The sequence below is a fragment of the Barbus barbus genome, assembly GCF_936440315.1.
Source record: "Barbus barbus genome assembly, chromosome: 15".
Taxonomy (NCBI): Eukaryota; Metazoa; Chordata; class Actinopteri; order Cypriniformes; family Cyprinidae; genus Barbus; species Barbus barbus.
This window is the reverse complement of record NC_136743.1, coordinates 31,666,308-31,678,405: the sequence shown is the minus strand read 5'-3', so window position 1 is coordinate 31,678,405 and position 12,098 is coordinate 31,666,308. Positions and strand designations below refer to the sequence as shown.

Here is a 12,098-nt window from a genome sequence, read left to right as displayed (position 1 = left end):
TGCTTTCTGATGTGTTTAACAACTGTGTATTTCATAGCCTATCCCAGTTTAACAGAGGTGAGTGCTCTATAATAATGACAATTCATCTTTATTCGGCGAGATCAATTTCATGTGATGCATATTTTAAAGCGATCACAATACCATTATTGTTTTGTTTTTTGTTTTTGTTTTTTAATATAAAAAAACTTTCTAAATGAAACATTGACTAACAAAGTGTTTTTAGTTTTAAGTTAAATATCTTTGATATTTTGCTTTTGTCTATGATAAAATTCAGTTGCAAGAAGCCAAAAATGATTATAATGACTTACATCAAGTAACATTTTTTTGCTTGTTTCTAATAAATGTGTATATATACAGTATAGTAGAATTGTTTCTCTTCTGAAAACTTGACTATTAGATTGAAAATGATGTTGGGCAAATGTGAACCAATAAAGTACTTAAATTATTTTTACTCTTGACATACAACCTGACATTCTGGAAATGTTTGGATGTTTTTTAAATTTGAATAAAATGAAAACTAAGACTTTCAAATCACATGAGCCAATATCTTATTCACAATAGAACATAACATAAATGTTTAAACTAAGAAATTGTTCAATTTAATGCACAAAGTGAGCTCTTTTCAAATTTGATGCCTGCTACAGGTCTCAGAATATTTGGGACGGGGGCATGTTTATCATGGTGTAGCATCTCCTCTTCTTTTCAAAACAGTTTGAAGACGTCTGGGCATCGAGGTTATGAGTTTATGGCGTTTTGGTGTTGGAATCTGGTCCCATTCTTGCCTGATATAGGTTTCCAGCTGCTGAAGAGGCATCTGATCTCTTCTGGAAGCTGGTTCCAACTGCGGGCCGCATAATAGCTAAAAGCAGACTCCCCTTGTGTGACGTGACATTCAGCCAAGTATGGTGACCCATACTCGGAATTTGTGCTCTGCATTTAACCCATCCAACGTGCACACACACAGCAGTGAACACACACACACACACACACACACACACACACACACAGCAGTGAACACACACACACACACACAGCAGTGAACACACACACACACACACACACACAGCAGTGAACACACACACACACACACACGGTGAACACACACCCGGAGCAGTGGGCAGCATTTATGCTGCGGCGCCCGGGGAGCAGTTGGGGGTTCGGTGTCTTGCTCAAGGGCACCTCAGTCGTGGTATTGAGGGTGGAGAGAGCGCTGGACATTCACTCCCCCCACCTACAATCCCTGCCGGCCCGAGACTTGAACCCACAACCTTTGGATCACGAGTCCGACTCTCTAACCATTAGGCCACGACTTCCCTATTTGATAAAACAATTCCCAATAATATTGAACCTTTTAGTTAATATACAAATTTATTTAATTTATTTTGTGTTACATTGTTTAACGTTAATGTGCAACATTTTTATACTAAATATATATATTAGATATTCTGATTGTTTACGTTAAACAGGTTGATATTTCAGACGTGTTGCTGTGTTGATAAATCTGTGATAATAACCTAGCCTTCAATAACTCAACAATACAGGATCATGTCAAATCAGTGAGAGCATTTACAAATGAGGCCCTGCATAGCAGTTCCTAAAATAAAGTTTTATTTCACACAGAATTGAGGTACCTTTATATTTGTTTTGAGTAAACCTGTTGTAAGCGTGTTAAATAAGTCCCGTGCAGCAGAAGACTGGTGTAGCTTTTTATTTCTGGAAACGCATGTAATCTCCACACTGTGCTGCATGTGTGTGTGTGATCAGATACAGCACACGACTGGCTCTCCTGACCACATACTCCAGAACAACCACAATAATAGTTCTATTGTGTTCCAGCAGACTGTAGGGATCCTGATTGATTCGGTGGAGTCAGTTCTCCACACGCCAGAGGACAACACGAGAAACAACAGACTGCTGGAGAATCACAATGCTTTTGTTTAAAATACAGATCACGATTCTCCCACAATTCTGGAAAGAGAAACTAAATGACATTTACTTGAGGTTCTGATCAAATGTTTATTGCTGCAGTCTATTCAAAAAATGTCTAGTTATTAAGTAGTGGAATAATTATTATTTTTTTGAATGGGTTTGAATAATTCAATGACTCACTCATAAAGACTTTGCATGCTTTGTTTCTGGATGAATAAGGGTTTTTGAACAAATCTCTTTAGTGAATCATTCAATGACTGCTTATGATGACATCATTTGTTTCAGTATTGGATGAAAAAGCTGAGAAAATCGCATTCTTATCAAATACTACATCTGGATCATATTCAGTAATATTATCAAAGCAAAGATGCAGTATGCCTTCCATTAGTATCCCAAAGCTTCACAGGCCTTTAACACTTTTCTAGATCCACATTTCACTCGCATTATTTTTCATATGCATATGCTTACATATGAGATCGCTGGTTTCTGCATCTTCCTGGTCTGTGTTTATGATCGAGTGATTCTAGACTCATTCAGGAGATGCGTAATAGCGTCCCCTAGCCTAGCGTATCACAGTGAAAACACGGAAACCTGGAAAATTCTGTGTTTGGCAGGGAAAGAGTTAAAGTGCCCCTATTATGGGTAATGAAAGGTTCATATTTGGGTTTTAGGAGTCCCCAACAACAGGTTGACATGCATACAAGGACAAAAAAATCCCACTTTCATTGTCTTATAATATGCATTTATTTTTACCTTACTTGCTCAACAACTCCCAAATGATTCGTTCAACGATTCATTTTTCCAAACCCCTCCTTTGACACTAATCTGTGGTGATTGGTTGATTTCATTTAAAGCAGTGTTTGTGAGCTTTTACCGCTCGGCACCTAGTGGCACAGAATGAATTAGCATTTTCATTCAGACCAAAGACCAACAAGTGGGCGGCAATATGCTAATGTTTGATGTTGACTTCAACATGAGACGGCATGGGATTCGTTTTAAAAACGGCTCGTTTCAATGATTCAGAGTCGACTCTTTCTTTTGAGAGACAATAACTTTATACACGGAACACTTTCAGATTTAAAACTTTGCAGGATGTTTTCATTCACTTAGAGCTGTGTTACACACTGCATGAAAGATCATTTAAAAAATGCATAATAGGGACATTTTAAATATCACATTGTGAGATTTTGATATGGTTGCATCAGACTGCATCTAGTCTTCACACAGAAGGTGTTTGAGCTGGGCTCTGCTCGGAGCGAGGCAGCATGGGACAGGGCTTCTTTCTGTGGTTCTGCAGGTCGCTGGACTGAGTGAATCTCCTCCCGCAGGCGCTGCAGAGGTACGGTCTCTCTCCGGTGTGAACACGCTCGTGTCTCCTCAGCGCTCCCGAGTGAGTGAAGCCCTTCCTGCAGTGCGAGCAGGTGTAGGGCTTCTCTCCGCTGTGGATCTTCTGGTGCTGCTTCAGAGCGCTGGATCTGGTGAAGGTGTCCCCGCACTCGAAGCACATGTGTGCTCGCTCGCCCGTGTGGATCTTCTGATGATCGTTGAAGCAGCCCAGCCGCAGAAAGCCCTTCCCGCAGACGGCGCACACGTAGGGCTTCTCATTAGTGTGGATCTTCAGGTGCGCCTTCAGGTTGGACGCCAGGATGAAGTTCTTCCCGCACTGCTGGCAGGCGAAGGCCCGTTCTCCCGAGTGCGAGCGCTGGTGGTCTTTGAGGTTGGTGGCACACTTGAAGCTCTTCCCGCACTGATTGCAAGCGTACGGACGCTCGCCGGTGTGGATGCGAACGTGGCGCTTCAGGTGTCCTTTACAGGTGAAGCTCTTCTGACAGTGAGGGCAGCTGAAGGGCTTGACTCCGGAGTGGATCTTGATGTGTTCGTTGAAGTGTCCTTTATGTGTGAAACTCTTGCTGCACTCGGGGCAGACGAAGGAATTACCGGCTTCTTGCGAGGGTTTCTTTTTGGTTTCTGAGCGACTGAGAGATTTCTTTTCTGCATTTATTACCCCCTCCTGATGTTTCTCCTGCAGATCATGCTCTCGACTTTCTTCTTTCTCTTCTGTCAGCTCTAAAACAAACACAGCAAACGGTTAAACATCAGTTCACAAAGTGAAACCAAACGGTCTTCAAAACCATAATCAGTGCTTTATCTTTCCTCATATTATTAACAATCATATTTTAGATCTGTACCAAAGGCTAAGTTGACACAGTTTACACAATAGTGCTGGCAAACGATTAATCGCATCCAAAATAAAAGTTTTTGTTTACATAATATGTGTGTGTATATTTATATAAATAGAAACGCATGCTTGTATATATTTATGAAAAATGTTGTTTATATGTTAAATATATGTATATATAATATAAAATATAAGAGTATATAAATATATGCATGTCAATATTTTCAAAATATTTACTGTATGTGAGTGTATTTATATATACATGATAAATGACACAATATACAACTTTATTTAGTATGTGATTAATCGTTTGACAGCACTATAAACCACTATCATACATGACAACCAGTAGAAGTTATGAGTATTTGTGAATAAATATAAGGATTTGCAGAACACTAACTCACTTTGAGGTAGAAAGAGACACTTCGGCTATATTTTGAAGTTATATTAATGAATGATAAATGACAAAACTTGCATGTGAATCAAGAAATCTCTCTTTTAATTTAAGTAACTTATTTAGAACTTTTAGTTAAATGCAAAAAAAAACCTTTCAAAATCTGTAGACTAATTTCACAATCTATTATCTATTATATCTGATCAATGACTTCTCATTATTTATTTATAACTCATTATTTCAATATTAATGAGATATCAGAATATAAAACAAGAAAATAAATATATAAGAGCATTTTATCTGAGAATGATCAGTATTAACTCCATTGGAATGAATGGAATTTAATTAAATTCCTTCGACTTTATAACTCATGATTGTTCAAAAACAGTCCAAATTTATGAAAACTGCATATCTATTTCTAACAAAACAGCATCAATATTATTCTGAAAAGTCTTCAAACAAAGTAAATTAATTTTACTTGCATTTAACTAACTCTCAGATGAAAAAGTGATCAGTTTTTCCTGTGTTCATCAGTTCATATTCATGTTTATCAACAAAACTCAGTGTGTGAGATATGACAAAAACACTAAATATATTTTGTTTTAGTTCAGTATTTTGCTAATTGTAATTAAAATGTAATTCTTTTAACTCATTTTCAATGAGAGTACTTGATGAAATGAGTGTTAAAAACAAGACTGAAGAATGCTTTCTGTGTTAAAACGACTTCATTTCTGATTAGACACAGCGGGGAAACATGACATGAGTTCAGTATTTCTGTATTAAATTAAAGTTAGAGACACCTCTCCAGTCTTCTCTGCTAGCATGACTTTCTAAACAACCCCTGGATGAACTGGACATCATTATAACAGTCATTAATCATCACTAACCTCTGTGTTCCTCAGTTTCTGCATCACTCTCCTCTTTAATAAACTCCATCTCTACAGTAAAGACTCAATCACAGATGCACATATATCTTCTGTTTATTGGCCTGAATCTCAGTTCATACACATCCAGCTGAAAGCACATGTAGCGTTTCTAGTAATCCTGAACATTATCACATCGTAAAACATATCTTTAATACGGAGCCCTTTATCAGTTTACAGATGCTTCTTCTGATGCTGCTGCTTCTTTATCATTAACAGCGGTTTACAAACCAACATCGCCACCTACTGGAGGGAGAGAGAAGGAGGAAAAACCTTGTATTGACGGAGTAGCCCCTGCTCTTATAACACGGGTAGATCAGCATATTATTGGAAGCATTTAAAAGTTTAAACATATGCCAGTAAATAGCCCTCTGACACACATTTTGAATTATTTGATAAAGACTTTTATTCTGCTTCGCTGGGCGCGGCGTGTGACGTCACGCGCTCGGACTGCTGCTGAAGGGAGGCTCGTGTTTGCGGTTTAAGGTGTATAAATAGTTACAAAACATTATAAAGTCGTTTCCTGTAATTCACAAATGTGCTTCAAATGCATTGCAATTTTACTGAAATCACTCAGCGTACCGTATATATTATCATCGCCATAATATGATACACTAATGCTTTTTTGTCAAATGCTGCATCGTTTATCACAGTAAAGCATCAGGAACAGGGTTTATTTTGCATTGCTGCTTCATAGCGTTCAAATATCCCCATAATCCAAACAGGCAGGAAAAAGCCAGGTTTAACAGCTTCATGGCATTATTGTGAAGATGGAGTATGTTAAAGAGGAGAGTGAAGACATGAGTGATGCAGAAACACACAGAGAGGAAGAGGAAGATACTGAGCAGCAGAGAGGAGGTTGGTGATTACTTTCTATTCTACAATAATGACTGCTGACAGTGAACAAATTCTCACACACTTAGACCTTAGAAAATCACTGGAGCTGTGACATTAAACGGTGTTTTAGTAAAAATTATATACAGAATCTCAACTAACAGAGAACGTTTTCAAAAGGTTCTCTAAATGTTACGAACAAACATTCTTCCAGTAACATTAAGAGAATGTTCGTTCAAAGTTCTCTTTCGTCAGCTCATGTTCGAGATCCACCAATGGGAACCGTACCTGACCTCTGCAGAAGCATCCGATTGCACCAAGTCTGGGGAAAAACAAGAGCACTTCCATAACTTCTTCAGATAAACTTAAGATCATCTGATTGTACTCAACTGGGCTATTTTGGGACGTCATGAATATGAACTAAAATCCACTTTTAACATACTATCTCTGTATTTAAAAAATGTATTTAGTCACCACTTGTAGTTCATGTAAGTGTACTAGTGTATGAAAGATGGTTCAAGTGTATTACAAGTGGAAAATAAATACTTTTTTTCTTTCAAGACAGCTCTTCTCCTGGCCTTGGCATCAGCCACACATGTCAGTGATTTGCTCTCTGTTCATCCCTCGTGCACTAAATTCTCTTAGTGGAGATAAGGTTTTTCTCAAGCCTAACCCAGCCTTTGTGCCTAAATGCTTCCCATCATTCACTTGTGAGGTGCTTGAGCTCTCAGCTTTTCACCCTCCTCCATTCTCCTCTGCGGAGGATCAGAGGCTAAATGCTTTATGTCCTGATGTCCAGGGACCAGCCCTTTCAGGAGCAGTGATCAGCTCTTCACTTCTTGAGACCCCCTGAACACGGGGAATCCCATTTCTAAGCAACACCTCTCTCATTGGCTCGTGGAAGCCATCTCTCTGGCATATGAATCTAAGGGAGTGAGGCCAAAGTCTCAAAGTCTTTCATTCAGAAGGCGGGGCTTCCTGCGATTGAGCGGCCATATTAAGCGTTGCATTATTCCCCATTCAAAACTATACGAGTGACATGTCTTGGGTATTCTATAGTCTTTGGTGTGGCTTCCTAAGGGCCTAAAAGCACATTCCACTAGGGGCATGACGGCCTCCTGGGCTCTATTTAAAGGGGTTTCCTTGCAAAACATTTGTGCCACTGCAAGCTGGGTCTCTCCACATACATTTGTCAGATACTACTGGCTTGCTGTTACCCACACCCCCGTAGCTCACTCTGTCTTAGGCGTAGGCTCCAGCCTGGCTTATTCATGTCATTAAGCAGGTCATTTGTACCCTCCCCTGGCCCTGACAACATATTATATATTCATAATTAAATATTTGATTCCAGTGTTGTCAGGTTTGTATGGATGTTACCACCTCATGATTTTATGGCTGGTATTGCATGCTCACTTTGTTTGGGGTCTGTTACTTCATGACGTGTCAAGCAGCTGACCATCCTCTGGCTTACAGGGCCTCGCTGTGAGTGTACTGGGCAACCGGGGAGCTGTCCATATCTCCCATGGGTTGATCTCGACCACGAGATGATGAAAGAGAACAATGTTACTGTTCGTAACCCCGGTTCTCTGAAACATCGAGTGGAGAGATCCACCAAGTTTGCCCCGCTTGCTGCACGAGAAGCGAATATACTCACTGAGGAAAGGTAGTGCATGCAAGGGCTTTATGGACTCGGTTAAGGGGCGGCCCTTTACCTGACACTGGGAACGCACTGGGAACGCGCTCCTGTCTGTAGAGCCAGACTGGGTGCAATTGGATGCTTCTGCAGAGGTCAGGCGCGGATGCCCTTCCCATGGGTGGATCTCTCCACTCAGTGTTTCAGAGAACTGGGGTTATGAACAGTAACCTATTGTTATCTGGTCTTTAATAATGTTTAAATATGTTACCACAAACGCATTTTTATACACGGTTTGTGGAACTTTTTAAAAACGTTTACGTCGGATGTTCGTCTAATGTTTTTTAAATGTTACTACTTGTTTCAGAACATCAAGAGAACATTCAAATGTAACGTTCCCATAAAGCGATAATTCACCCAAAAATGAAAATTGTCATCATTTATTCTCCCACGTCGTTCCAAACTTGTATGAATTTCTTTCAGCTGTTGAAAACAAGAGAAGATATTTTGAAGAATGTTGCTAACTTAACAGTTGATGGTAGTCCCTGACTTCCATAGTAGTCTTTGCATACCATGGACATCAGTGACCACCGCCAGCTGTTTGGTTATCAACGTTCTTTTGTGTTTAGCAGAGGAAAAAAACTCATACAAGTTCTGAACAAGTGCACAGTGAGTAAATGATGACAGACTTTTCATTTTTAGGTGAACTGTCCCTTTAACATTTGTAAATAAATAAGATGATTCTTTTTTTAGAACAAGATGTTTTGAATGTTTAGAAAACATTAATTATAACTTTTTTCATAACTCACTGGGAACATTCTTAGAATGTATTTTTGTTAGCTGTGATGCATCTAAATGATAATAACCAGCTATAGCAGCTATATATACACCGGATCAGATAGCATTTTTAGATTACATTTCACTTTGTCATTCTTGAATTGATCTGGACAATTTAACATGTTCTAGGCCTGATAGAAGTGAAAGAGGAACATCAAGAGCTGAATGAAGTGGAGCAGAAAGATCAGCATGAGGAACTTCATCAGTTCATAAATGCAAAACAGTCTTGTGGTCGTTCACAGAAGGATAATAATCAATTGCAAGAAACATCTCAAAGAACAGAAGCCAAAAACCTGTTCACCTGCTCTCAGTGTGGAAAGAGTTTCACTCGTAAAGGACACCTGAAGATCCACTCGATCATCCACACAGGTGAGAGACCATACACCTGTCCTCAGTGTGCCAAGAGCTTCACCTGCAAAGGAAGCCTTAAGGATCACTTCAAGATCCACTCCGGAGACAAGCCTTTCACCTGTCCTCAGTGCGGATGGAGTTTTGCACGACAAGAAGACCTTAAGAGGCACATAAGAATTCACACCGGAGAGAAACCGTTTCCGTGCTCCAAGTGCGGAAAGAGTTTCACAAGGTCGGGAGATCTGAAGAGACACTTGAGAATCCACTCCGGAGAGAAGCCTTTCACCTGCCTTCAGTGCAGAAAGAGCTTCACGCAGAAGGAAGGTCTGAAGGAACACATAAAAATCCACTCCGGAGAGAAGCTTTTCACATGCATGCTGTGCGGGAAAAGTTTCACACATCAGCGGAGCTTAAAAAGACACATGAAAGTGCATTCTGGAGAGAAGTTACACCAGTGTCCTGAATGCGGCAGGAGGTTTTCAGAGGCCTGCAATCTCAAAACTCACCTGCTCTCTCACACCGGAGAAAGACCCTTTCACTGTCAGCGCTGCGACAAGAAGTTTTTCTTGGCCGTGCATTTGAAGACGCACATGAGGATTCACGAAGACGAGCGGCGGTACGTGTGTTCATTCTGCGGGAAGAGCTTTCTGTGGCTCAATGGGTTTAAAGACCATCAGAAAACTCATATGGGAGAGAAACCCTACGTGTGTTTGGACTGTGGAAGTACTTTCACTAGAGCCGGTGAACTGAAAGTGCATGAACGGATCCACACCGGAGAAAAACCCTACAAGTGTTCACACTGTGAGAAGAGCTTTACTCAGTCAGGAGCACTAAAAATTCACGAGAGAGTTCACACCGGAGAGAAACCGTACCTCTGTCCTTCATGCGGGAAGACTTTCAGTCGATATGGAAATCTAGGGAAGCATTTAAAAAAGGCTTGTCCAAAGCTGAGACAGTGAGGAGCAGTGTTGGGGGTAATGCATTACAAGTAATAATAATAATAATAATTAACGCAAGTTACATAATCAGATTACTTTTTTCAAGTAACTAGTAATGTGTTACTTTTTAATTAACAAGAAAATAACTGAGTTCCTTTTTCAAGTAAGTAACACCAGTTACTTTGTTTTCACATTTATTCACTGAAAGCTCTCTTGTACCCATGTTGAGAAAAATTGGGAGGCATTCATTGTGTGCTCGTATATGGTTAGTTCTAGACTAAATGTGAGCATGGATTTGTGCACTTGCATTCGATTATCAAATTCAATCATACTAATAAGCAAAAAATACTTAAACTACCATTTGTGCTTCTTTTTTTTTTATTGCTGAAGAGTGTTGAACTTTCTTCTCCTGCATTCTGCAGCACAGATGTGAATTTACTTTCCTTCCGCCTGAGGCTTATTCATTACACTTTTTGGTGTGAAAGGGCTTTTACATTTATCAAAAATAGATCTTTTTATATTAAAAACAAGCAAGCCAACCCAGCCCAGCCCAGATTTGAAAAGTAACGCAAAAGTAACGTAATGCATTACTTTACATAACAAGTAATTAACGTAATTAGTGACTTCTGGGAGTAATGCAATATTGTAATGCATTACTTTTAAAAGCAACTTTTCCCAACATTGGTGAGGAGATTTACCTTAAACTCCAAATATGGGACAGTATGTCCTCCAAAAGAGCAATTTTGGAAAATTAAACAAAGGAATATTAAGGAAGCACAAAGTGTGTGGGATTCTGTGAATGCTACAAAAATTCTAGGGATGCTTTTGTATTATAAAATAGTAATATTCTGAAAAATATATATAATGTTTTTTGTTTTTTTTTTTGCACATGGTAGCATTTGTCAAACAATGCCAGTCTGTGTCTTTATTTATTTTATCTTACATAAAATGAGTTCATCATAACTCTTCAGATCCATGGGAAACTGAAAAGACTTTCAATGAGATCATTTAAAAAACTAGACCAGTCGACAGCTGTTATGTGTTTGTGGAGGAAATTAGGTCATTTCTATATTCCTACTTTGTTTTTATTTGCAAAAATCATGAAAAGATTTCAAATGCTTACAGTATAGTTTGTTAACGTGTGAAAAAGTCATGTGAAATTGTGTATATATGTACTTTCAGACACCTTAAGAAAGATTCACATCCAGCCAAATTCATCCTTTCCTCCATTTTTTGTGGCTTTAACAGGTTTGTCCTTTAGAAAACACTGATGAACCAAATGATGTATGTGAGTACTTTTACTAGAGCACTTTTGTAAATTCAGCAGATGTTTTTATCCAAATGAGGAATACAACAATCTTTACTTTGTCTCAGAAGTATTCTACAGCCCGTCATCATCAATACAATACTGATCTGCATTCAAAACCAAACAAATTGTATGCATTGTGGTTTATTTATTTTTCAACAGGAAATTTTCTCTAATTTCTTGACAGTTGTTCCAGGCTTTTGTGCAATTCCCTGAAAATAAACACATACACGGAGGACTGATGTATGTTGGTTAAATTCTCTGAGATGGGTTTATGTACTTTGATGTAGAAATGTACATCATTTGACTTATTAATACATACAGAAATATCATTGGCTGTATGAATGGAGCCCACATATCTCCTTCAGTCCACAAGTCAGTGATTGTTCATATTAATGTAATGTTGTATCAGTATGTGGATAATGATGTTATATTTGTCTGATAAGAAAGAATAGTTCATCCAAAGATGAAAATGTGCTCACCCTCAGGATCATTCGAGATTAGGATGAGTTTGTTTCTTCATCAGGTTTGTAGAAAATTATGAAAATTCATATATAAAATATAAGTAAATATTAGCATCTAGGTTTTTAAGTTTGCTATAAAATAATTGTATTTGTATTAAATACTCCCTTTTGAATTTAAAATATAATAGTACTATGAGGGGTGTAAGTCGGATGGTTCGGCACGAGACGATATCGATTCTCATACCCAGATATGATATTTGCCGGTACCTCAAAAAATTCTACGATACGATTACGATTCAATTCATAAGTA

General features: G+C 38.7%; 2 protein-coding genes across 2 annotated transcripts; one reads left to right on the top strand and one right to left on the bottom strand.

The window, feature by feature from the left end:
• Nucleotides 1-2,656: 2,656 nt before the first annotated feature.
• LOC306881407 (uncharacterized protein) lies at nt 2,657-5,622 on the bottom strand. Its single transcript, XM_079435501.1, has 2 exons — nt 5,390-5,622; nt 2,657-3,996 (listed from the first exon to the last, which is right to left on the bottom strand). The coding sequence occupies exons 1-2, from the start codon at nt 5,436-5,438 to the stop codon at nt 3,149-3,151; spliced, it is 897 nt and encodes a 298-aa protein (XP_079291627.1). The 5' UTR covers nt 5,439-5,622; the 3' UTR covers nt 2,657-3,148.
• Nucleotides 5,623-5,858: 236 nt separating this feature from the next.
• On the top strand, nt 5,859-11,583 carry LOC306881396 (uncharacterized protein). Its single transcript, XM_079435485.1, has 3 exons — nt 5,859-5,911; nt 6,151-6,283; nt 8,859-11,583. Exons 2-3 carry the CDS (start codon nt 6,196-6,198, stop codon nt 10,037-10,039), a joined length of 1,269 nt encoding a protein of 422 aa, XP_079291611.1. The 5' UTR covers nt 5,859-5,911; nt 6,151-6,195; the 3' UTR covers nt 10,040-11,583.
• Nucleotides 11,584-12,098: the final 515 nt, after the last annotated feature.

Bases quoted from the DNA above. Each gene is read 5' to 3' on its own strand.
- LOC306881407 (XM_079435501.1), bottom strand. From the start codon at position 5,438: ATGGAGTTTATTAAAGAGGAGAGTGATGCAGAAACTGAGGAACACAGA. The intron at 3,997-5,389 runs GTTAGTGATGAT...TGTTTGTTTTAG, and splicing joins AGAAACTGAGGAACACAGAG to AGCTGACAGAAGAGAAAGAA.
- LOC306881396 (XM_079435485.1), top strand. From the start codon at position 6,196: ATGGAGTATGTTAAAGAGGAGAGTGAAGACATGAGTGATGCAGAAACA. The intron at 6,284-8,858 runs GTTGGTGATTAC...AACATGTTCTAG, and splicing joins TACTGAGCAGCAGAGAGGAG to GCCTGATAGAAGTGAAAGAG.